Below are 26,170 nucleotides of genomic sequence, written 5' to 3'. Positions count from 1 at the left end.
CAGGCTGGTCTCGAACTCTCAATGGTCCTCCTGCCTCAGCCTCCTGAGTGCTGGGATTACAGGCCTGCGCCACCACGCCTGGCTTAAATTTTTACTATTGAAACTCAGGCTGTAGACCAGAAGAGAATCATCCAGCTAGTTATCATTTACTGGACATGTTTAATTTATCTCATGTTGTGCTAAATGCTGCTATGGGTGAAAATAAAAATAAACAAATCCCATCATAACCAATAAGCACTAATTTTTGAAAAGATATTTTAAAGAATGAAAGGAAATGCAAGATGATAGTTCTGTCTTAGGTCAGGACATATTTCAGGAAGAAAGCAATATTTACACATATGAAAAGATAATCCAACATAGGAGCATTAAACGAGGTATATTTGTTAGGGTAAACCGAGGACAATTGAGACCACTGAGGCCGAGTTTAAGCAATGTGTGAGGACTTTATTGCAGATCAGGTGCAGCCAGGCCAAGGGCAAAAAGACCATTGGCCTGGAGCAAGGGGTGAGAGCGTGTTTTATAGGGAAGTTTAGGAAGGAGACGGGGGTTGCAAAACTTTGTGTCTCTGAGTAGGGGGTCTGAGACTAGCTGACAGACAGGGTGGTATTGGGTACAGGTGGGTGCTGGCAGGGTGCAGCAGGCACACCCTGTCTCTTGTGGTATTTTTGGACAATCAGCTCTCTGCAGGTCAGAAGTTACCTTGCAGCTCTCTGCAGCTCTCTGCAGGTCAGAAGTTACCTTGCCTAGAATCACAGCTGCATGGGGCAGGTGCTGGCTTCCTGTTAACGCTGTGCACATGCAAGTGTAATTAACAGATCTGCTTGGGGAATTTTTCTCTCCTGGCTGGGCAGGGGTCTAGTCCAGAGACTTGAAAATATCACTGGAGGATTTCAGAAGATAATCTTCTAATTTCCACTAAAGCACTTACTCTATAAGCTTGAGTAAGTCTTTAATATCGTCACTCACATATTGACTAGGGTTTGAAATACTACCCACCAACACCAAACATACATATTCTACTGTGTTGCTATTCAACAGATTCCATTACACAGGGATGAGAAGGGGAAACCATATTTGCCTACACATTCATCTCACTGAACAAGTGAGTATTGTTCTGTATCCCATGGAAGGATTAGAAATCCTGCCAGAGAACAAGTACACAAAGTTGTTATGGAAACCAGATTACTTCAGCTCAGAGTTATTTACAGAGAACTTTCAGGCTTAACTCATTCAATATAATCAACTCTGTTTTGCTTTACCTTACGCCGGTGTACACAAGCAAAGATCTATTTTTAAGGGTTCTCCAACCAGCTGTACTGGAATACGTATAAATTCAAGAGTAAGGGGACGGTGATCACATCACCAAAGCGTAATTTATGTGTAGCATTTTTTATCACATGTTGGAAGCTTGTTCACACTTGCCCCGACCATTTTCAAGTATGCCTGTTTCCGTAATACAAATACAGCAAGGCTGTTGACTACTGCCTTCAGCAAAGAAACATTTCCTCCAACTCAGCTGCTGTCTGTGCTGCCCAGTACTATGGCGGTGTGGAATCGGGTCTTCACATTCCCTCAATTCACCTTTGAAGTTAGACAATGACAGTAGCCTCTGGCAATCAATTTTGTCCTTAATTGTGCATGGGAACTTTTCCCAGCTACCTAGCAGGATCTTTAAAAAAAAGAAATTTTTTTCTATTTTCTTTTTTCTTGGTTCTGTTTTGTTTTTGAGGAGGTAATTACATAATGAGAATTTTCATAGCTTTTGAAGGATCATTTGAACCATTTGATGTTTCAGCTGATGAAACTGTGGAAGCTGTCAAGCTGATGATAAAGGTATGTACTTTGTTCTTGCACTACTAAAATGTACATTAACTTTCATTATTCATTGTAGTTTAAAATGCACATAGGATAAAGATACTATTGGGTATACTTTCAGACATAGGGAATAAAAACTATTTGGTTTTTTTCCAGTACCGGTAATCAAATTCACTACTTTGCGCTTGCCAGAAACTATTTGAAAAATATTGCTATTTGTTTACACAATAGATTGGTAAGAATAAAGTTAGATGTGTTAGACAAGAAACCCAACTAAACCAGTGAAGTCTAAGGGGAGAAACCATTTTGTTTCTCTTTAAGAATTTGTGGGATGCATCCAGGCACGGTGGGGCACACTTGTAATCCCAGCACTTGGGAGGCTGAAGCAGGAGGATCATTGCGAGTTCGAGGTCAGCCTGGGCTACAAAGTGAGCTTAAGGCCAGCCTGTACGGCATAATGAGACCCTGCCTCAAAAAGACAAAAAAAAAAAAAAAAAGAATTTGTGGGATGTGCATGGGCCATATAATATTACTACAATTCTTCATAAAAGGACAAAAGCATGACTCTAATTTTAGGCCATGCAAGTGGAGTGTGCCTATTGTCCAGTAGATGAGATGCCTTATTCGATAAGCAAACAAATATAAAGAACCAAAGGATTCTGGATGCAGAGAGCATTTTAACAAACTTATGGGCTATGACTTTTTGCATTCAGAGAAAGCTGAAACTCAGAGAAGTAACCTTGCCAAGAATCACAGCGTCAGAATATGAAACAATCTGGGTGCAATATCACCCTTATCAATTTCTGAAAATCATTCAATGTAAAATAAAAAATTAAGCACAATATTTACTTCCTGACTACCAATTATTTAACTTGGAGCTGGTCATTCTCATTTACTAAGTAGCATGCATTGAGCCATAGTTACATGAAATTTGGTAGATTACTACAATCTTGATCTAACACAGGGAATCTTTTATGTGTCATGTATCCTTTTGGAAGTCTAGAAAAGCCTATGAACTACTTCTCTGAATGTCTTTAAATGCATAAAGTAAAACATATATGATAAAAAGATAGCAGTTATATTCAATTATAATTTTCAATATTAAAAATAAAATTTATTATATACATAGTAGCATGTGTCATAGGGTGTTTTATTAACACATTAACAAATTTTAGCAGTATACTTAGTAACTGTTCTACTGTCAAAGTAATGGTCAATAGAAATAATATTCTGAAGTATCTGCAATAACAGTTATGTGACATAAAAATATCTGTGATTCTTATTGGTGACAAAGGTACAGCTGACTACTGTGATGTCAGTTTGTTGCTTACAAGGAAAATCTTAATTTCATTTAGAGTTAATGAAAATGAATATATAGTTTTTCGATCTAGATAAACTCTGTCCATTAAACTTTGGGAAGTCTATAGATTCCAAGTTACAACACTAATTCTTCTTCCTTCCCCTTTATTCCAAAATTATTATAATAATCGGAGGAAAAAGAGGGGAGATTAATTTATTTCTGATCTAGTAAGGTGGAGATGTACTGTTTTCATAATGTCCCATTCACCTTTAAGGATTATTTCCACATTCCTCTCTCTGAAGACAACCAAGGCAGGCGCTATCTGGAGTTAGTGTATGCTGGAGCTGCTCTAAGGAATACTTGGAGTCTTGCTGATGTTGGAATATCTTTTTGTTCAACTCTCAAATGCTTTGTTAAGGTATGATGATCAGAATAATATTTGTCCAAAATGTCTATCTCACTTTGAATTAAGTTGTGGATAACCCAACTGAAGTCATTTCATAACTTAGTGTTTAACTTTCTTGCCTTCCCTTTTCCTTTGAAAAATTACTCTTATGCATGCTTGTGCTATAGAGGGAAGTAAGACATGTAGACTGGACATGATTTCTCCTTAGCATTCCTTCTGTCCTCTCGCTTCTCTCTTCCCTATGCTGCCTGGCCCATGCTGTAATCACAGAGTCTACCACAAACCAGTATTAGAACAAGCCCAAGGGCAGATCTGAAAGTTTTAAATGGGAAGAAGAGGACTAGGTCACTTCTATGGGCCCAAAATGACTGGTGGCAGTAGTATGAGAAAGGAGAAGAAATTCTTAGTAACAATAAGAATGAGGGAAATACAGGTGTGGTGGCACATGCTTGTAATCCCAGCACTCTGGAAGCTGAGGCAGAAGGACTGTTGTGAATTCAAGGGCTACAAAGAGAGCTCAAGCCCAGCCTGAAGTGCATAGCGAGACCCTATCTCAAAAAGACAAAAAGACAAGAATGATGGGGAACTTTCTGTACCCCGAATCAAGCCAAAGTAGCTATCTAAATTAGGTAAACATACAACAGAGATAGCTTTTCCATTTATAGAGTGTCCTTAATCAATGGTGTATAACTTGAAATCCATGGATGGGCTTTAAGAACTTTGCAAAAGAACTCCCAAACTGTAAAAGATATAAAATTATGTGCTTACCTATTTTCTGGGGCCATTACCTTTAATTTGCAACTATTCTTTCTAATTTTTCTTTGATATGTTATGCTTTCATTGTTATTTGATTCTAGAAACTTTGTTCTTACTTCTCTGATTTCTTCTGTGACTGTTATTCAATAATGTATTATTTAAATTTCATGCTTTTATGTCATTTCTGTGGCTTCTTTTGCTGTTGATTTCTAGTTTCATTCCCACTATGATCTGATAGTATGCAGTGGAATATTTCACTTCCTTTGTATTTATTTAAACATACTTAATGCCCTAAGATATGGTCTATTTTGGAAAAAGTTCCATGTCTTTTTGAGAAAAATTAGCATTCTGTTGTTGGATGAAACACTCTGTAAATATCTAATTTTTTTTTGTTTACTTGTTTGGTTTTTTTGTTTTTCTTCTGGTACCAGGAATCAAACTCACGACCTCGCACTTGCCAGGCAGGCACTGTGCCGCTGAGCTAAATCCCCAGGCCCCTCTGTAGATATCTATTAAGTTCATTTGTTCAATGATGCAGTTGAACCCTGATGTTGGTTGATTTTTTTTCTGATTGACCTCTCCAATTGCAAGAGTGGAGCACTGAAGTCCCCCACTGTGATTGTATTGGTGTCTATTTGTCTTATGAAGTCCAGTAGTGTTTGTTTTATGAAACTGGGTGCACTAACATTTGGCGCATAGATATTTACAATTGTTATCTCTTCCTCTCTTTGCTAAATTGCTGTTTTCTAGGCATCTCAATTCCAGATTTCTGAGAGGCTGTATTTTGCTGTTGTTCTTTACTCCACCATTTTTAATTTCCTCTACGTGAAACATTCTCTTACTTCTTGCAACTATTTTTTTCAAGTGATGCAAAGAGATTAAGAGCTGCTGCATTATTCCATACTGTTTCTTTACCTCATTTGTGCACATGAGCTGCAAAGAACTTAGTAAGGCATACATTTTCTATTAAGTGAGGAAATTATTTTCCCATTTTAGCATTAAAAATATTTGTAATAGTCAAAATCAACTCTTTTAATATGGTTTATTGATTCCTAAATGAATATTTGGAAGAAATATTCTCCAATACTAAGTAGCAAAGACAAGTCATAAAAGTCACTGCATTAGCCTATTTATACAAGCAAAACATATTTATATATTTTAATATTTACAGGTATTCTTTTGTGTACTGTTTTGTATCCTTGAAGAATGTTTATCCAAATATGAAATTTAAAGAACTGATTTTTTCTCATTTTCTACCTAAGCTACTCAGAAAATGACCAAATTCTATGTTACTTCTTAAATGTTTTATCTTTATGTTAATATATTTACATACTACGTATTTGATATTGTACAGGATAAACCTTCTTTTTTTTGGTACTGGGAATTGAACTCAGGACCTTGTGCTTGCCAGGCAGGTGCTTGTGCCACTGAGCTATATCCCCAGTCCTGAACCTTCTAAAATTTTCTAATGTCAATAATAAAGTTTAGGGGCTGGGGATTTAGCTCAGCGGCACAGCGCCTGCCTGGCAAGTGTGAGGTCATGAGTTCGATTCCCGGTACCAGAAAAAAACAAACAAAAAAAGAAAATTTAATGATAAAGTTTAAGTATTTTATTGTTTCCTTGCTTAGAGATAGAGGTATAAATTTGGTACTAACATTTGAACTGGTTGGAATGTTCATGGGTGGTTCATTAAGTGCACTAGGCGTGTGGATAGGGTGCTTTCATTTAACTAAGGAATATTTTATTATTTAAGGTAAATTTTTATTTTAAAAATAAAATAAATAAAATAATTTTTTTAAAAAAATAAAATGTTATTTGTGTTTGATTAGGTGCTACATTTTCATGTTCTCATTTCAAAAGGTAAAATGTGAAATTTCTCCCACCTCTGGTCTCTAGTTTCCTTTGCCAGGAGCAACATGTTCATAGTTTTGGTAATATAGCATACATTTTTCTACGAAGGCAGTATCCACCACAGTGATACAAGCTTCGAACTGAAAATGCTGGTGACATAAACAGAATGAAAGGTAAAAGAATTTATTCAGAAGAACTAAGGCAGAATATGATCATGAGTCTTAGGGTTGGCAAACATACAGGGTTTAATCAAAAACTCAAGTTCCATGGAAATCTTATTGACGTCTATTTTGCTTTGTCCAGTAGAATCATATTTAGAGAATTGCTACCACTAATTCTAAGAAGAAAAGTAATACATACTTTAATCTGAAGGAAGAGATTGTTGGTTTCCATTAAACGTAGTTCCTGTTTAGGTTAGATAATAAAGCAGACGTCCATACTATTAACCTTATGTACTATATATTCCATAATAGTTAAAAAATGCTCTTACAGTGACAAAAAGACTTCATAAAAATATTCCAGAAATATTTAATTGCCTTAGAGAATGGAATCATACTACCTCTACACTGCTTGATCTACATCAGGTTACCAAGGACCGCTTTCCAATGATGTTATTGCTTTATTGCATAATTTAATGTGTACACATTTAAATAGCACTTTTCCTCTTTATGTTCAACTATGGTATTTTGTGCAAGTTAGCTCTATCTTCTGAGAATCTAGGAAGATTAAAGTCTTTTATTTATCTTGTTATAACTTAGAAATATTATGATGTGAGCCAAACATTTTTGCAAAGTTCAAAAACTCACAAGTAAGTTTTCTTTTTGAAAAAGGTCCAAAAAATATTATGTCCCATGGAATAAATCCAAGATATTTGGTTTCTTTGTTGTGCTTATAGCTGTGTGGATTACAAAGTCTTATTTGTATGAAAATAGGAAGGGACATTACATAAATCTAGTCATGAGGTAAATTAGGCAATCCACTACCTCTAAATACACTTAACAGTCATTGTTTTCCAGTTCCTATGCACTATATGCTTCTTTTTTTTAATGGTAATGTAGACACATTTGCAAAAGTAAATGGGGTTGACATAAGAAGAGTTGGGAAAGAACTTATATTAATTTTTTTCTTCTTTGAAAAAGAACTTCTATAGAAGCCATAAGAAATATTTTCTTTGATGTGTAGATCCAAGTTCTGTGAACCCAAGAGTCAGTCCCGACCTTTCATCACTAACGCTGCTGCGGATGACTGTCTTCCTACATAAACCACAGCATTAGGCATTACAAAAGCCTGGGGTTTTGCCCAGCATGCAGAGGTGTTATTGCATCTGCCTGCTTCATATTAACTTGTGTTATCGTGGAAATTATTGCTTGAGTTTTGTTTGCTTTCATCACCCAGTGCCTAGAATAGCACCTGGCACTACAGAAATAAGTGTTGAGTTAATGAGTTGATTAGGCAATGTACAAAAATCAACACGATGGTATATGATTGCTTCTTGAGACTTCATAGCAGATTATTGAGATGCTTTCTAAGGACTGGATTCTCCATCTTTCTGTAGCTTCCCACTTCTCCTTACCCTCAAGGCAAGGTGCTCCTCAATGTTCTTGCCCTTTTTCCGTCTCCATCAAGGTTCTTAGCTGCAAACAGATAAATAAATATATTGATAATTTAAGCAGAAAATAAACATATTGAAAACTACTGGATAGTTTACAATTTTGCCAGAACCCGCTACTGGTGATTTGAGTTTTTGAAATGGGCCATAGATCAAAGCATGGCACTTAATTTTTTACGGTACAAAGGCAGGGCATGGTGGCACACGCCTGTAATCCCAGCACTCGGGAGGCTGAGGCAGGAGGATCGTTGCGAGTTTGAGACCAGCCTGTGCTACAAAGTGAGCTCAAGGCCAGCCTGAACTGCATAGCATGACCATGTCTCAAAGAGACCAAAAAAAAAAAAAAATTCTACAGTACAGTAAACACCATTCCTTTTAAAGTCTTTTTCATAGAGATCTGCATATTTATTATAAGGTAGCAGGGTATTGTTAAGGAAGAGAGGAATGAATTTGTTGTATGATAAGCTCATAGCCGGAAGACACGCCTGGAGGAAGGAGAGAATTTTGATGGGAGAAAGAAGGGGAGGGAACAAAGCAGGCACAAGAGGCCAGTGACCAGCTGGAGTGCCCATGAAGACCTAGACACCAGGTGCCAGCTTCTGAGGGAGGCCTGCACACCTGAGGCATTCTGTGGTATCACCACGGACTTATATTTGGCAAGCTAAAACAGGCTAAAGAGGAAGTAAAATCATTTTCACCTTTTTGTTAGAAAAATAGAAGCATGATACTGTTGGAGACCACTACAAAGTGGCTCTGAGCAGGATTTAATATTAACCAGTTGGCTTTGCATGTTCACTTGTGAATCTGTCCAAGGCCTAGGCTCCTTACCTGGAGATGGCGGACTCACAGTATGTGAACCTCTGTGAGTCACTAGTCCCTGCTAGAACTTGCAGTGGTGGATGAAGCCAGAAAGCCTCAAACGACAAGACAAGCTCACAGCCGAGGACACCTGGGTCAGATCTCAGCTAGATGAAGACTACAGCCTCAGGGTTCTCATTCTTGAGTGGAGTGACTTCATACCTTCCTTAGAGAAGTCCTTGAGTGGTTCTGCCCTTCTTGAGTACTCCCCTCCCTTCTGATAACCAAATAAATATGGGTGACTGAGAGAAGGTCATGGTCTTAGCCCAGAGAGAATCCTGAATTATGTGAGAGGGCTTTGATCCTCCTGGAGCCCTGAAATGATTCCATTTGCCTCTTTTTATTTAGCCTTTGATGCACACTCATTCAGGAGATTGTGGACCTGATCAGCCCGCAATAACTAAGGGATATTATTAATCCAATATGATACACTTCTCTTCCCATCCCTTCCCCACCCCTGTACTTGCCACTCAGAGCACCCTCAGAAATATTTGTTCCTGGTCCCGATGCACAGACAACAAGTGCCATCCCTTCCTTCCCTCGTAGGAAGAAGACAAGCCTACGCTCTACGTGTTCAACGCTGTGACGCAAGAGATGATGCCAATAATGGAGAACATTTCCCTTCTTGGTAAAAAGGTGTCTGACCTGAGAACACTGGTTACTCTGAGATGTGGCTTCCCCGTGAGCATCTACTGTCTGCGGACTCCAAAGGGACAGGAGATGTATGACTGCAACCCGCTCAGGGACTACCACACCGACATGGGTACTGTCTGCGGCCCTGGGCACCGGCTGCTATTCAGCACCAGGGGTCTTTGATACTAGGTTTTGCAGTCTATCATGAGAAAACAGAAATCTACATTTTGATGCAATTGGTTAACTTTATTCGCTTATTTATTTTAAAATATTTAATACATTTACATGGTTTAAAATATCAGAAGTAGGAAAGTAGTGATAGGTCACGGTCTTCCACCCTCCCAGCACTCACTTCCCTCTCTGAAGCCAACGTTCCTTGGTAGGAAGGGTTAGGAGCAAAAACATTTCCAAATGAAGACACAGCGGAGGAGTTGTTCTAATTGAAACTGCTGTGAGGACGGCATGGATGTAAATTTTCAACACTGCTCTTGTGTCTGGTTCTGCAGACTAAGATACAAAAAAGGTCTCATAACCTGACCAAGACTTGTTCTCAGAGCAGGACTTGTTAATACCCTCAGGACAGAAGAGCAAAAGTCAGACTACTTTATCTTTTGCTCTTTCAAATTATATTTCAATAATATATAGAAGTAAATTTAAGTACATACTCTTTTCCCCCTTTTAATGCAAGTGGTAGTATATAATATACGTTATGAATTTAGCACAATCTCATTTTTAAATGTTGCCGGTTAAAATAAAACAATTTCATCTGTGGTATCGGAGATTGAGCTCTGGGCCTTCCCAGTGAGCTACATTCCCAGCAATTTTTAAAATTTTGAGATAGTTTCTCCAAATCACAAAGTTCCTCAGGCTGGGCTTGAACTTGTGATTTTCCTGCCTCAGCCTCCCAGAGTGCTGGGATTACATGTGTATGCCATTGTGGCTGGCTAAACAATTGTGGTAATGGTGTGACACCAGTCATGTGCAGGATAAAATTCGCTTTAGTAGACAGGCACGTACTCCAATGGTCAGATTAGAGCAGCAGCGCAGCAGGAAGCAGAGCTGAAGGCAGAATGAGGAGAGGACACAGTGCAGGCTCGTGTGCCCTAAAACAGGAGCGTTTTAAGACAGAGTGAATCTGGCAGTGAGTGGTATGAGAGATAGGAATGAGGAGAGAATAGAGCAGGCGAAGATGTTCACCAGAACTTAAATAATTTCAGCATTAACTAATTCCACTAAAAACAGAAGAGATGAATAGGAGAAATCCAGGAAAAACAAGAAGAAAGTCATGCTGGATCACACAGGGCTAAAGAAACTGGGAAAAGGGAATGTGCTTTGGATCCCAAAACTCAAATGTGTGGAAATTCAGGGAGTACTGTATGAAGTTCCTCAACTAGTCCGTGGCAGTTCAGGCCTTGAAATCGGGGCGGGTTCCAGGGTGCTTCTACCAGGCCCCCGGAGACCTCCTGTGCCTTTTAATTCCCTTTATTGGTAAGAAAACTGAGGCTCGGAGAAGTTCAGCAACCGATCAGATCATGCTGCCAATAAACAGCAGTCACACCCACAATCGGGTTCTTCCAGGCAAGTTACGTCGCCATAGTAGTGTGCCTTTACTGGTTCCCTTTAGTTCTGAGCAATGTATTATTTTGTTTCCCCTGACTGGGAAAGTTCAAACCAAAGAAACTGGCTTCCAGATTTAGGAATAGAAGTCCTAAATCAAAAGAGGAAAAAAAGAGAAAAGAAAAAGCCTAAATCAGATAGGTAGGTACTGAACCCCAGGAGTATGGATGAGGAACTCAGAAAGTTGGGAAACAGGGAACACACAGGGAAGCGGGGGACAGCTGCCTAGGACAAGCACTTTTGCTCCCATCCGTTTTCTGGGGTAGCCTGGTGTGGTGGATGGGTTTGGAGAGAGTGGGAAAGTGCAAATTCAGGAAGCTCATACAATTTTGTCATCCCTGTTTTTAAAAGTTAAAAATAAAGAATAGAGAATTTTAAGATTCAGGACCCCTAAAATTTAAGTCTCATTTCTTTTACTCTTTTTCAGTGATAAGGTTAGGTTATATTTTCTGGGGCAAGAGAGCATTTTCCAGGTAAATTTCCATTTTGCAACAGAATTCCTAAGCTTCTGACAGAACTGAGCATGTGATGAATAGTCAGTGTGGCGGTGCATGCCTGTAATTCCAGCGCCTGGAAGGCTGTATCTGGCGAGTTCAAAGCCAGCCTGCGCTACATAGCGAGTTCAAGGGCAGCCTGAACTGCATACTGAGACCTTGTCTCAAGAAAAAAAAATGCAACAAATAAGGTATTACAAACCAATAAGGATGAAAGATTAGCCAATAAATGATACTTGCACTAATTTAAAAGTTATCTAAATATTCAAAAAGTGGGCCTTACAAGAAAGCCATTGATTATTATCTTTCTTCTTTGAAAAATTAGGGTTAATGAGAAAAAAAGAAAAATTAGGGTTGCTTTATTACAAGAAACTGAATTAACAGTTATAACACCTACAGTTACTAAAAGACAGATAATTAAAGTAGAATAAAATACAGGGCTGGAGGGAGCACCCCCAACTGGGACCCTGTAGCTGGGGAAGGACAGACGGGCCAGGAAAAGCTCACTTATGGACATTTAGCAGAGGGAAGGTAGCCTTGAACTCGTCTTGTTGGTGGGGGTCCCAGAGTAGACCAGTGAGTCTGCAACTGACAGCTGGTAAAGCCAAGTCAGTAAGGACAGAAAAGGGCTCACAGGTTCATAACGAAGGGTTGGCTCACAGCAAACCAGGCTCGCATGAATGCCAAGGTTATGACAGAACTGAAGCCATGGGAAAGCAGGGTCCGGAGGACAGTGGAGAGCGGAGGTCGTACTAAGAGACACAGGGAGTGAGGCCCTGGACCCACGTGAGACAAGGGCACTGGCTCGTCTTGAGAAAAGCCCTCGTTCCTGTTATGGTTTATTTCTAGGTGTGCCCCAAACCCTCGTGGGATCATAGGTGACTGGATCAGGGAGCTCAGGGCTGACTTGCTGTAAGGATGTGCAGCCTGCTTGAAAGAGGCAGGTCACTATGGCTGGACCCTGAAGGTTGTATCTACTGTCCTGGCTTCTCCTTTGACATTCTACGCACCCTGTCTACCACGCTGTGAGCAGCTCACCTTTGCTATGCCCCTCCACCATGCCAACCTGCCTTGGAGCCAGGTGACTTGGACTGGAACCTCTACAAACTGCGAGCCAAAATAAACCTCTCCTCCTTTATTTGTGGGCATTGGATATTGCATCTCAGTGATAGGAAGTAATTATAATAGTTCTTTATACAGACCAGATCTAATCATTGTCTTTCTGTATAGTAAATTTCATTCTCCTGAGGGACCTTTTATAACCCAAGAGCATAACTAAAATAGAGCCCACAACACTGCATGCGACCTGATGCATGGATTCAAAGAGTACTTTGTTAGTATTTGCAAACTGGCGATTCTAGAGCAAAAATGTACGTTCCACGACAAAGAGTTCCAAAGCATGTGTAGAAGCTAGAGGGAAAGCACCTTAACTTACTTGGAGAGGAAAGGGGTGGTTATAGCCAAGGAAAACTTTCTGGAGGAAGAAAGTTAAAAGGAAACTTTCTGGGTTGCATCATAAGCTGTTAGTGGGAAAGGGGGCCAAATAATTCAGAACTGGCACCAAGAGAAAAGCTGCTAAGATCAGAAACAGGCTGTGTATGCAGAAGTGCAGGTCTGCCTGCTGGGCTGGAAGGGCAGCGCAGAACCATAGGAAAGTGGGGCTGGGGCAGAACTTCATTCAGTCATACCACATTTGCTGAGTTCCACCATGAGTCAGGCACCACTAGAGAAAGCAAGCAGAGTGGCAATGTCCCTATTCTCTTGAAACTTGCACTCCATGAGGAAGCCAAGCACCTTGTAGAAAACAGAAAAACATCTAATTTTAAACAGAGATAAGAACTATGGAGAAGGGGCTGGGAATATAGCTCACTGGCACGGCATCTGCCTGACAAGCACAAGGTCCTGAGTTCAATTCCCAGTACCAAAAAAAGAAAAAAAAAAATACGGAGTAAGAAAATCTGAACAATACAAATTAATACAGTAAAGTAGGAGGAAGATACCTTAGATAGTTCATCAGAAATGGGGATGACATTTAAACAGAGACCTGCAAAAAAGAGAGAGAGAGAATACTGAGAGGTTTTCAAAGTACATTTAGGTGAGAGATCATCTACGTCTAAAATAGGGTGGGCCGGGCATGATGGTGCACACCTGTAATCCCAGCACTCAGGAGGCTGAGGCAGGAGGATCGTTGTGAGTTCAAGACCAGCCTGGGCTACAAAGTGAGCTCAAGGCCAACTTGAACTGCATAGGAAGACCCTGTCTCAAAAAGACAAATAAATAAATAAAGTAAAATAAAATAGAGTGGGGATAGTGAAGCAGGCAAGCAAGCAAAGTTCTCCAATATTTATGAGACAAACTTGTCAGACATAAGCAGTTTTTTAGATGTAGGGCAGGAAAAAACAGGAAGGATGAAAAGCATCTCCAAGGTGTAGGGTATAAAAAATACAAAAAGGATCAAAAATTCTGGGAGTTTCTCACTTAGGTTGTAAGGAAAACAGAAGGTTGGTTGGAGTGAAAGGTGACAGAAGCTGTCACTTGGGATGGTGAACTGCATTGCGGCCCTCAGTGGTAACAGCCCCTGCAGGGAGAGTCTGGAGCTGGCATGGGGCCCTGCGCTGGAGACTGGACTTGGAAGTGCGCAGCGCATGGATGGTCGGTGGGGCCCTTCGCGTCACTGAGATTGCCAGTGAATCGGCCTCAAAGTATTTAGTGGGCCTGCTCAAGGCCCAGGCTGTGAAGCAAGTCCTGAAGGAACTCTCTTCTTCTTGATGCATGCATGAAAGAGAGCTCCAAACCAGTCAGATGATCTCAAGTACTGATGCTAGGGACAATGAAGAAGTTAAAAAAAGAGTAAGGAAGGGGAGGAGGCCGTGGTGGCAGATCGTTCCAGCAACGGTAGCCAAGTGAGATCCTCCATGAGGAACGATGTTTGGGTTGAAAACTGAGTAGGAAGAACTAAGCCTTGGGAAAACTTGGACAAAGGGCTTTTCAAGTGAAAGAAATCATAAAGTGTTAGGTCCTAAGACAGGAGTGGACTTGGTATGTTGGGAGGACAGGTGAAAGGTCCAGGTGGCCGGAATGTCGCGCGTGAGGCAGAGTGGAGGGGATGAAAGACTTGGGGATGGCAAGATAAGGAGGCGTCTGGGTTTCCTCAGCAAGGGAAGATGCCGATCAGAAAGTGAGACGGTCAGAAGGCCGGGGAAGAGATTTCTGGAAAACGCCAGCCTAACGGACAAAGGGAGTGGCATTGCAGAAACCACGCAAGGGTAGACTTTTGAGAGGCTGGTGATAAATTCTCCAACAGCAGTGCATTACTTTTGTGGTTATCAAACAGAGCAGGCCCTCTTCCACAAAGGATCGAGTCAGCAGATTAGCTGGTAAGCATCACTCAGACCCATCACAGTTCACCCGAAGCTAGCGACCCAGGACCATTTGCCCGCCAGTTTGCTTAGTTGCGTCTTCCAATACAATGACTTTAGTTTACATGAAAACATATATATCGGCGTTGAATCAAGGTCTGCAGGACTGCTTCAAAACAGCTGAAAAATACATTTCAGCACTGTATTCACTCATTGAAGAGAGGAGAAAACAGAAGTCACAGAAGGCGGGTGGCTTTTCTAAACCAATAAGCCCCTACTAAACAGACCAGCCCTCTACCCTTTTCACTGAGCATCTAGCTTAGGCTTCAGTTAGAAAAACTACCATGAGAAGTTTTTTGGGCTACCGAACCACAGTGACCGGACTAGAACCCTAAACTACCTCTTTTGACCCACAGGTACAACACTTCGTTTGGACGTCTGGGATGGATGGAAGGAATTTCTGATGGGCTGTCTCCTTGGGCAAAAACTTAACGTCCAACGATATCTATCAAAAGAAGGACCAGTACTCAAGTACGGGAGATAAAGCAAACATTGCATTAATTTAAGTAACCTCTTACTAAACTTCTATCAGACCTCAAGACTTCCATTTGCTCTAGAGCTGGCCTCTGCTCCATGCCAGGTCCACTTTGCAGGAACAAACAGACATTCCTGAGATATTTGCTGGAGCAGGACACCAAGGATGCCATCAGGGCCAACAGCGCTTTGCTGATGGGTTATAATTCAGGTACATTTCCCTCTGGAAATAACAACTGAAGCGGTGACTTCAGTTGGTTTGGGATATCAGACTGTCAAAAACACCTCTGAGCCTGTCAGAATAGGTATCTTGCCGCTCCACTCAGATGCTCTCAAAAAGCACTTGCCAATTATTACCTGAGAACATCGGCCACCTCTTCCTAAGTTCACAAGTAGTTTCTTAAAACTGTACTTCATATATGCTTCACATTTGTGTCCTGCATGAAGTGTACCAGGTGTGGGAGTGGAGGGAGGTAGCTCAGAGAGGCAGGTGAGCATTTGAGTGTACTATTTCAGCCAGCAGCTTCCCAAACGCCTATGTTGACCTCTGGGTTTTTACTCTATGGTATTTTGGAACAGTGCCCCCTTGTGGGTAATTTAATCAAATTTTACAAAAGCCCAGACACCACCAGGAGCTCGGACTCCAAGAAGGACTGCTATCAGGTGGGTGGCAGGAAGAAGAAAAAAAAATAATGCTCCAAAAAGGTGTCTATAAAGGCCCAGAGTTAAGAGAAAGTAGCTTCAAGGACTGAAAGACATTCCATCGGGACTGTAGAATGAGAGGGAGTTGTGGTCAGAGCTGGAAAAACAACTGTGGAGAGCAGCTCATGCAGGCCGGCAGAGGAATATATAAGGATCTGACCTCTGTCTTTCAAGTGTTGAGGAGACACTGGGATCTGCATTACGAATGCACTTCTGACTTCAGCATGAGGAAGGGAAGCAGACAGAGAGACAGGCAAGAGATCGTCGCAACCTGAACTAGGTCCATGGCAGAGGTGGGGCTAAGAGGACAGACTAAAACGATGTATTTGGGAGACAGAGTCAACCAGCGTGGGTAACAGATTAGATAAGGATGAGAGAGAGGGAGAGCGAGAGAGAGCCAGAGAGAGAGAGAGAGAGACAGAGAGAGAGAGAGAGGAGATAAAGGAGTGAAGGGAAGATCTACCTGACCAGGAGAAGTCCAGAAAAGCATAGTTTGGGGAAGAAGATGAACTCAGTTCAAACTGTCCATGTTTGAAGGAATGATGCGGCCCAAGAACTCAGTATCACTAGGAGAAAGGTAATTACCCGGCTGCCCAGAAGCCTCGGGAGAGGACTCTTGATCCCTGATAGGTCAAAGGCAGCAATGCTGATCTTCACTAATGAATTTCAAAAGAAACTGATGTGCGAACTAAAAGCTAGTTTAGTGATTTGTGATTCAAATTAATTATAATGTGCGATGTGGCTCCAGAGACCTACATGCTCTAGGAAGAGCATCTCCTGCAAACAGGGAGCCACACGGGAGGCCACACTGCTGTAACGGCAGGTGTGGGTTGGTGCCGCCCTCGCTTCCTCCGTCCGCACTGGACGCAGGGGCGGGCCCTCCGGGAGTTGCCTCCCCACGCTCATTTTTTCACCAGCCTTCACCAATCACCAGCTTACGCACCACAGGATGTTGGAAGGAAGGAGGGCTCTCACTGTGACAACAGGACAATGAAAGGCGAGAGAAGTAGGTTGGAAGGGAGCAGGAGCCAGATGATGAGGTTCTTCAGAGGCCAAGCTAAGGACTGTGGCTTTTTCTTTTTTTTTTTTTTTCTTTTTTCTTTTTTGAGACAGGGTCTTTCTATGTAGTTCAGGCTGCCCTGGACTCATTGTGTAGCCCAGGCTGGCCTCAAACTTGCACAGATCCTCCTGCTTCACTCGCCTGAGTGCTGGGATTACAGGTGTGCGCCACTACGCTCAGCGGGAGTGTGAATTTAATTATAGTGGGAAGCTATTGGAGGGTTTGAAACAGAGGATAAGCACCCTCCGATTCCTGGAAATAGCAGGAGATGGGGACCAGTCAAGATACTATCGCCCTAGTAGGTGTCAAGTAGGAGGGAGTGGTTTAGATCAGAACCAGAGTCAAGATACTGAGAAGCCAGAGAATAAGGACTGTCAGACAAAACAAATATCTATCAAACTCTCATGTTTCTAAAATGTGTGGAATTGTTTCCAATAATTTCCTGTATAATAGAAAGCTTGGTATTTTCCCTAAGCATTTGATTCTTACAAGAATGACAGCCTCTCCAAGGAAACCAGTTAGAATTATTTACACGTGCACTGTAGAATAAAGTGCATAAGTAGGACGTGTGCAGTGTAACCTGTATGTGGATATAAGCCTCTTCAAACATTGTAGAGGTAAAAGTTAGGAAGAAACATTTTATTTTTAAAAATTTTTTTTTTTGTCTTTTTGAGACAGGGTCTCGCTGTGCAGTTCAGGCTGGCCTTGAGCTCACTTTGTAGCCCACGCTGGTCTTGAACTCACAACGATCCTCCTGCCTCAGCCTCCCGAGTGCTGGGATTACAGGCATGTGGCACCACACCCAGCAGTTAGGAAGAAATAAACAATTCAACTATTATGTTTCGTGAGAATCTAGTGTAACTCCTTTTGTCTGTTTGATGACTTACTAACCCTGCCCCCACACCCCCTTTCCATTCACTCAGGTATCAGAAAAGGGTAGCCCTGTACATCGCTGCCTTTTACGGCTACGTTGACCTCACTGAGTGGGCCCTGAAGCAGGGCGTGCAGCCACATGAGGCGGTTGGTGTTCACCCCTATCGAGCATGGTGCCATGAAGCCCTGCATGCAGATGTCTCTAAATGTCCCATTCATGCGGCCGCAGAAGCAGGCCAGCTGTTGATTCTGAAGACCTTTGTCAACTGCAGCGTTCTGTGCCTGGAGTGTAGAAACGCAGCGGGACAAACTCCTCTGACCATCGCCTCCAAACACAAGCACAGAGACTGTGTATTATATTTGTTGAGTAAAATGTGGTCCACGGTGTCTTTTCTGAAAATCTCAGTCCCAATGAGGATTTATATTAAACTAAAACAGTGGCTCCTCAGAGCTCAGAGTCACAGCCTTCAGAAAGGCCAGCTTTGCAAATCAAGGGCCTTTGGGGCAAAAGTTGGAGATACTGTGATGGTGGATGGTTTCACCACACCACGAATGACCTCCAAAAGCTGGCATAAGACTGGGAACCAGGACTCACAAAGCATCTTGAGCAAGCTACCACCGCTCAAGGCACAGGCTGCAAGCAAGAAACCTCTGGATTCTTTGCCAGTTTCACAGAGGGACGCTAGGGAACAGGTCCTCACATTTCCTCCACTAGCAGAGGCAAGTAAGCTCTCTGACTTACAAAGACACGAACAACCATCTAAAAAAGAAATTATTGCCACAGCTAGAAGAAAAGAAAGGCTTGTGAGGAATAAGTATCTCCCCCAAGTCCCCCTCCCTCCAGTTTCAAGAGTGGGATATTCACACCCATCACTTCACTGTGCAGCACCCGGTGCTGACTTCTTACTAAGGTCCTCCTTGGACTCTTTCTCAAAGCACAGTGGGAAGACTCCAAGGGAGAATGCAATCTACTGCTTAGCCGTGGCAAGGTAGTGTTCTTTCTTTCTCTTTTTCTCTCCCTCTCTCTGATTGTTATTATTATGACTGTTTTGGTTTTTGAAACAAGATCTCACTGTGGATCATAGTTGGTATTGAACTCACTATGTTCCCTAGGCTGGCCTCAAACTTGCAATGATCCTCCTGCCTCAGCCTCTTGAATGCTGGGATTACAGGCATGCACCACCATACCCAGCCAATGTTTTCTCTTTAAACACACATTGACAAACCTCTAATAAGACAGGTCTAGGGCAGAGATGATTTCTGAAGCCCTACAGCGCCAACCTTGAAACTTGAAACACGGGGAGGAGACACTGAAAGTGTGACGGGAGACTAGAGGACACGAAATGGTGGATGATGAGGGTGGAAGAAGAGGAACAGTTTAACAATGAAGTGACCGTGCAGACCTGCTTTGACTTACTAAGCAAGCTGCCTGGGTGGGGAGGAGGTTTGCATCGGATAAGGTGCTAGAGCCGACATTCCGAGATGAGTGGGAGCCCACGGTCATATTTAAAGGTTAAACAAGTGGGCTTTTCAGGCGCATTCGTTTCCAACAGATAAATTTTGGTCATTAGATTTCACCGCAAACAGAAAACTCAGATTAGATCTTAGGTCCTACCCATTACTTAAGAAGTATTATTAGCTTAGAGAAGTATAGATTGAGGAGTAGCTTTTCCTCCTACTCCATATAATGAGAAAGAAAGAAAAACTAAGGTTCAATTGTTTTATTTGCCTTTTAGTCTTTTAGTTCAGCTCCTCTATTTCCTTTCGGTTGTCGCCACCTAGCGGTGAAAGGAACTTGGGCTGTAAAATGCAAAATTTAACATCCAGCGCAATGAGGTTGACAGGAAGTGAAGACACCGCTTAGCAGCATTAACGTCTTTGTAGTTCGGAGACAACTGAGACTGAAATTAATTTAAAAATCTAAACTTCTAGAAAACTACTATGAAAATGATTAACCAAAATTGTAAGCCAGTTGTGGTGGTTACATCTATAATCCTAGCTAGCACCTGGACGGCTGAGGCAGGAAGATCTAAAATTGGAGCCTGGTACTTGTAGCAAGTTCACAGCCAGCCTGGAATACACAGTGAAACCTTGTCTCAAAAAATTATATAGTTCGTTTTAAAGTCAAGTTATAAACACTAGGGAGGAAATCTGATGTGTGACAGCAGACACGTTTAAAATCAGTTTATTTTGCCAACATACAGTAAGTGCTTAGATGGCCTAGTACAGTGATAGACAGATGGAAACATGGAAAAGTACATTTTTGTTTGTTTTTGAGGTGGTGGGGCTCAAATCCAGAGTCTTAGGCTCTGCCGCTGAGCTATATCCTCAGCCCCAAAGTGTTTTTAAAGTGGGCGTATGTATAGTTTCAGATGAGAGGGGTCTTCAATGTCTATTGTGCAGAGTGCTTCTTGGAAGAGTTGTAAAATGTACAGCAAAATGCATAGGACATGCTGATAGCAGGTGTACAGCTTACTGAGTTTTCACATTTGCATATACAGTATCCAGGTAACCACTACCGGGTCAGGTATGAACTACTTCTAGCACTCACCCCAAAATTTCCCTCATGACCCCTGCCCATCTCTCCAACGCATCTCTGCCTATTGTTAAAGTGTGGCTGGAAACTAGCCTTCCTCACTGCTTAGCATCCGATCCCAGGGAGCACTATGCGACCTAGAGGTCCAGTTTAGTGAAGTTTCAAATGTAAGGGATTGGTCCAGCAGGTGGAGCATTGAACTGGACTGAGAACAGACAGTAATCCTAAATGCTGACTCTAGTGGGTTGTTGGACTCCAGATAAAAGTACAGCTGTGCGTTTTTTCTTAATGAAGGCATAGCTCATATCTTTTGTTCACTTTTTGCATTCCTAGCCTCCGTAATAGTGCCTGACATATAGGAAGTGCTCAATGAACAGTTTTTGCCTGAATGCAGATGAGGTAGGGTTTGCACGCCAGGGAGAGAACAGGTGATTTCTGGGCTGAGGAGGAGCAAGGGTGCACATCAGGGTGGACAGGATACTTCAAGTCAAGTCAGGTGAGCTATGGAAGGGTAAACAAAGGATCCTGAGTAATCTCAAGGCTTGAAGAGTTGATTTCATGAGCAGCACAGATGGGTGAACTCACTTTAGAGGCCCCAGGGAGATGCACCTATAAGGGTAAAGCCAGAAGTTAATCCAGAACAAAGAAGTTGAAGCAGGCATACAAGGACCTAGTTCAAATGTTTGAAACACCAAGGTGTTTTTAAGCAAGTCTGCTCCTAACAGCTTGAGTGGAAGCCCTAAAAATATCTACAAACAGAAGGGTGATAATGAAGGAAGGAATCCAGATGGAGACAGTGACGTGGTCAAAGACAGTGCTTTGTGAAAGGGCAAGCAAGGGGTGTCGTTTTCAAGAGAGTAAGTGGATTTGCAAAAAGGAATTTTAGAGGATGGGGAAAACTGGTTGGAGATGAGACTGTCCAGGTACGTTCCATCTACATGAAGGAGCAGCTTTACGCCCAAGCAGAGAGTTTGCTTCTCCTTTTGTTTTCCATGGGGTACAAGTCAGGTATTTTTTTATAAGGTAAGTCGTTTAGTCAGCCTTTTGTTTGTACTCTGAAGACAAACCTGGCGAAGATGTATCAGAGGCTCATGGGAGAGGTGTGAAAAGGTGAAAATAGAGTTAGGAAGCAGCAGTAAGAGGAGCAAGAGATAATAAACACGTACGCTGCAGGGACCGCAGCAGTCAGAGAAGAGGGACGGTAGCAGAGAAGTGTTCTGGGGAACGCCCTATGGAGTCTGAGCTCCAGGGAGCATGGGGTTGGGGAAGAAAGAATTGAGTTCTGTTTCCCACTTTGGAACTGGTGGGGACGGCAGTCTGTGTGTTACAATAAGCGCACTGTGCAGGGGACAAGCGAAGGAAGAAGACAGGAGATGTGTCCGACAGTTTCATTTGCTAATTGGAGATTTACACTTCAAGAAAAGTCAGGATTTAGGAGTCACGGATATGAGAATTGAAGCAAGGCATAAATGAAGGCTCCCAGGATAAAGGCACAAAGAGAGGAGAACAAAGGGTAAAATCTTAGAGGACCCCACAGTGAAGAGGTTGTGCAATTCCTCCGAAAGGACTACATTCACATGCTACTACATAGGACTCCTCACTGTCAAATTTGTAAGTTTTTATTAGTATGTAGCCAGAGGCCAACTATCATGAAATAAGAAATTCCACTACATTTCATTTAAAGATTATCGAAGAAACAAGATTTTCTCAATAAAAAATTATAATGGAGAAGAACAAGTGGTTATAGGAAGGATGGAAAAAGCTTCAAGACAGAAAATTTTACCAGCTATTAAAAGGTTTTCTGTTTCTAGTTGTAGGCTCTAAACTTCTAGTATTGCTGGGGAACACATCATTCCCACAGCATCAAAAAGAATTGGTTTTAGGAAGAACCTTGTTTCTATTTCACATTGTACCCGTGTAAAAAGACAAACTAGCCACAGCTACAAAAATTGGCCTGAACATTTCCATTCTTTCAGCTATGTACAGGAATAAGACTGATTCTCCTGGTGTCTTTTTTCTTCCAGTGCCTTCAAAGAGAAACGATGGCTGCAGCAGTTGGAAATAGCAAGAGCCCTTGCCAGAAGGAGCGTTTCTAACCTGACTACCCAGGGGGGTCTGACGAGATGTGAAAACCCTCCGGAAATTGTGCTTTGAAAAGTCATGATAACTTTATTCTGTACAAAGACCTGTTCAAATAATGTCCAGTTTTAATGTTAATATTTCTAATGCCATCAGCTCTAATGCTTGCAGTTCTAGTGCTACGACTTCAACAGGATATTTAATGCTTAACATCGTGTTTTCTTGGATGCATCATCCCCAGTGAAAATGTAGGGCTTTTTAAAAAAATATAGTCTGAGAAAAATTCACAAGAAACTGAGGATCATAGCCGACTACAGGCTAGGATAGAGGATGAGAACCAAGGATGAAGGAATCATTGTTTCTTCCTTTGTTTTTCTAGATTTGCTTTAATGATTTTGGGTTTTCTAAGTCATATAACTGTAGAATGCAATGAAAAAATAAATACTTAAAATTCTATGTAAGAAAATTCCAAGAATTACAAATGCTGTCCACATTATGCTTGTCTCAATATATTTTTAATTCCTGCTGAAACATGGCTTTCTATTTTTTAAATTGAGGTAAAGTTTCCATACAATCAATTCCATAGACCCTAAATGTAATATTCACTGAGTTTAACAAACATATATTAGTATAAATAACACCTAAAATAAGATTATAATTCTTTGGCTATCCCAGAAAATTTCTTCAAGCTCCTAAATCAATCCCAACACCTCCCAACACGATGGGAGGCTGGAGAGAAAAAGCTACAAAGAATGGCTTTTGCCCCTGATGGCTCGCTTGAGATGTTAGTAAGAATTGCCTCCTCAGTATTCTATAGCCATGAGGAGGAGGAGGCCAAGGAGAGAAAACAAAGAGACTGAGAAAAAGTACCTTCTTTTGCTGCAGCACTAAGAGAAACAGATCCCAAGTCTGATTCCCAGGGCCGCAAGAAGAACTCGACTACTGCATTCATCTGCTACCACTGTTAAAAGCCAGGCCACTTCAAGAGGAACTGTCCTAAGAGGTCCCATGGGCCATGCCCTGAATGCAAAGGTGACCACTGGAGATTGGTCTGCCCTCTGAAATGGAGGCCCCAGAGCTCAGACCCACCCTACCAGTTAGTCCAACAGGAATGAGGGGGCCCGGGGCATACTCTACCTTCTTCCTCTGGCCAGACTGTCATCTCCATGGAGGAGCCGTGGGTAAACATGACTATGGAGGAACAAGAAAATAGCCTGTTGCTAGACACAGGTGCAAGTCTCTCGGTCCTTCTTTTCAATCCTGGCCTTCCTTCCAGCCGTCACACCTCAGTGACAGGAGTCACTGGTGAGGAGGTAATATGCTATTTTTGACAACCCTTAGGCTGTAACTACTTATTAGATCCTTCTTGCATATCTCTGTCTTCCTGAGAAACCACTTTGAAGATACCACCATGTATTATAGCAGCCATTGACATTTTCCTACTAATCTATCTATAACTCTCTAATGTTTGTAATGTTCCTATCCTATTTTGTAAATGGATGTATGTTTATTATTATGTGTTTCCTACAACAACCATTGAGAATAGTTAATGATTATTCAATAGGTCACTCATGTATAGCTCTATTTATTTTCTTTAGAAGCCACTTTGAAGATACCAAAGTATAGTACAACAACTATTGATAGTCTCCTACCTCTTTTGTCTTTAACTCATTATTATTTGTCTATTTGTTTTCCTGAGAAACTATTTTGTAGATAACAATATGTAAAACAATAACCATTAATAATTTCCTACCACTTTGTCTGTAATTTGGTAAGCCCCCCCTATTATTATGTTATCCTTCTTTTACTCTTTAAAATTAAAAAAAAAATCCCAACACCTATAGGGAAATGTTATTCTGATTCTGTCACTACAGATAAGATTTGAAAGTCACTTGTTCACAACTGTATCTAGACTATTTTGGTTTTTTTTTTTTTTTTTTTTTTTTGTCTTTTTGAGACAGGGTCTTGCTATGCCACTCAGGCTGACCTTGAGCTCACTTTGTAGCTCAGGCTGGTCTCAAACTCACAACGGTCCTCCTGCCTCAACCTCCCGAGTGCTGGGATTACAAACGTGGGCCCGGGCTATTTTGGTATTCTTGATGTTTTGCAGCATTTACATTGTTGCATGTCAGTAGTACTTTCTTATTACTGAATCAAATTCTATTGTATGAATAACCATAATTTATCTATGAACTATATGGACATTTAGATTGTTCCTATTTTGACATAATATAAATAAAGCTTTTGCAAACATTAAAATTATTTAAAATTATTTCTCTGGATACATTTTCATTAACTTTGTTCAAATACCTAGGAATGGAACTTTTGGGTGATAGGGTTGTACATTTAACATAATGAGAATCTACTTAATCATCATCCAAAGAGATTTTATCATTTTACACTTCCATTAGTAATATTCAAAAGGGCTGAGGATTTACCTTAGTAGTAGAGCACTTGCTTAACATACATGAGGCCCTAGGTTTGATCCCCAGAACTAAAGGGGGAAAAAAGTTCTGGCCACCTTATATGCTTCACTAACTTTTACTTCAGTGTTTTTTAAATTTTTAATCATCATAGTTCAGTGATGGTGAATGTTTTAGAGCTTTCAATGATACAAACAGCTCGCTGTGGCATGTGTGCCTAGGTTCACCACCACTGCTGTTGCATATCATTGTGGTTTTAATTTGCATTTCTTTGACAGCTGTGATAATGAACTTTCACCAGGTTGCGGTCCACTTATGTATCGCCTTTTGTGAAGTACAAAGTTTTGCCTATTTTATTTTATTTTTAAAAATTTTATATTTTCATTTTTAATTGTAAAAAAACTGTGTGCATTAGAAACAAACAATGCTGGGCACAGTCCCAGCTCTTTTTGAGGTAGATCTTCATAAATCACTAAATGACACCTGCAACATTTTGCTTAGGGACCATCTTTTAGATATTTGATCAGTGAAGAATTCTAAAAAATTAAACTAGCAAATAATAAAATATTTCATAGATTAGGTCAGAGTTATGAAGGAAACACAAAGGAAAAGACTTTCTGATTCATATGTACAATTTCTATAGAATTAGCACAAAGAAAACTAACACTGAAACACAATAGAAGGGCAAAATACATATCTCTAACATGATTTTAAAATATTGTCTGTCATATTTTAAAAGTTTATTTGAATTTTTTAGAAAATTTTTTATGAAAATGGAAATGACCCAAATAATAGAAAGTTTATATTAGAGAAAATGCCAGTAAATAAGCATATTAGTGATGTCCTTTCTCAACAACCAAGATGTAAAATAAAGCTGCTTTGAATGCTTGGGGGTAATGTCATTCACTGTCATCTCTTATAAATGTTGTAAGAGATACAATTTGGAGAACATTTTGATAATATAAAACAGGTAGGGGCTGGGGATTTAGCTCAGTGGCACAGTGCCTGCCTGGCAAGCACAGAGTCATGAGTTCGATTCCTGGTACCAGAAAAAAACAAACAAACAAAAATAAAATAAAATAAAATAAAATAAAACAGGTAGCCATAAAAATATATATTTAATTTGTTCTATAATTTCACTTCTCAAAGAATTTCAGAAAACAGTAAGGAATTGTAGTTGCAATGATGTTCACGGTAGATGCAGTAGCAAGAATACTTGGAAAACAACCTAAATGTTCAATGAATTATAATAACTAGCATGATG

The 26,170-nt window shown here is 40.9% G+C and overlaps 1 protein-coding gene across 2 annotated transcripts; it reads left to right on the top strand.

The window, feature by feature from the left end:
• The first annotated feature begins 1,278 nt into the window (after positions 1–1,278).
• On the top strand, positions 1,279–23,277 carry Ankub1 (ankyrin repeat and ubiquitin domain containing 1). Of its 2 annotated transcripts, XM_005393004.2 has the most exons (6): positions 1,283–1,833; positions 3,390–3,533; positions 9,143–9,359; positions 15,116–15,230; positions 17,919–18,857; positions 22,429–23,277. In XM_005393004.2, exons 1-6 carry the CDS (start codon positions 1,744–1,746, stop codon positions 22,556–22,558), a joined length of 1,635 nt encoding a protein of 544 aa, XP_005393061.1. In that variant the 5' UTR covers positions 1,283–1,743; the 3' UTR covers positions 22,559–23,277. The 2 variants fall into 2 exon arrangements, with proteins under 2 accessions (XP_013374135.1, XP_005393061.1); XM_013518681.1 differs by lacking the exon at positions 3,390–3,533 and having other exon boundaries at positions 1,279–1,833.
• The last annotated feature ends 2,893 nt before the right edge of the window (positions 23,278–26,170 follow it).

This window comes from Chinchilla lanigera, unplaced genomic scaffold (genome assembly GCF_000276665.1).
Source record: "Chinchilla lanigera isolate Chin_1 unplaced genomic scaffold, ChiLan1.0 scaffold00047, whole genome shotgun sequence".
In the NCBI taxonomy this organism is placed as follows: Eukaryota; Metazoa; Chordata; class Mammalia; order Rodentia; family Chinchillidae; genus Chinchilla; species Chinchilla lanigera.
Note: the sequence above shows the minus strand (reverse complement) of the source record. Positions and strands in the feature narration are given on the sequence as shown.

Coding starts and splice junctions, on each gene's coding strand:
- Ankub1 (XM_005393004.2), top strand. CDS start 1,744: ATGAGAATTTTCATAGCTTTTGAAGGATCATTTGAACCATTTGATGTT. Junction 3,534..9,142: donor CTCTCAAATGCTTTGTTAAG/GTATGATGATCA, acceptor CTTCCCTCGTAG/GAAGAAGACAAGCCTACGCT. Junction 15,231..17,918: donor AAAGAAGGACCAGTACTCAA/GTACGGGAGATA, acceptor CCATTCACTCAG/GTATCAGAAAAGGGTAGCCC.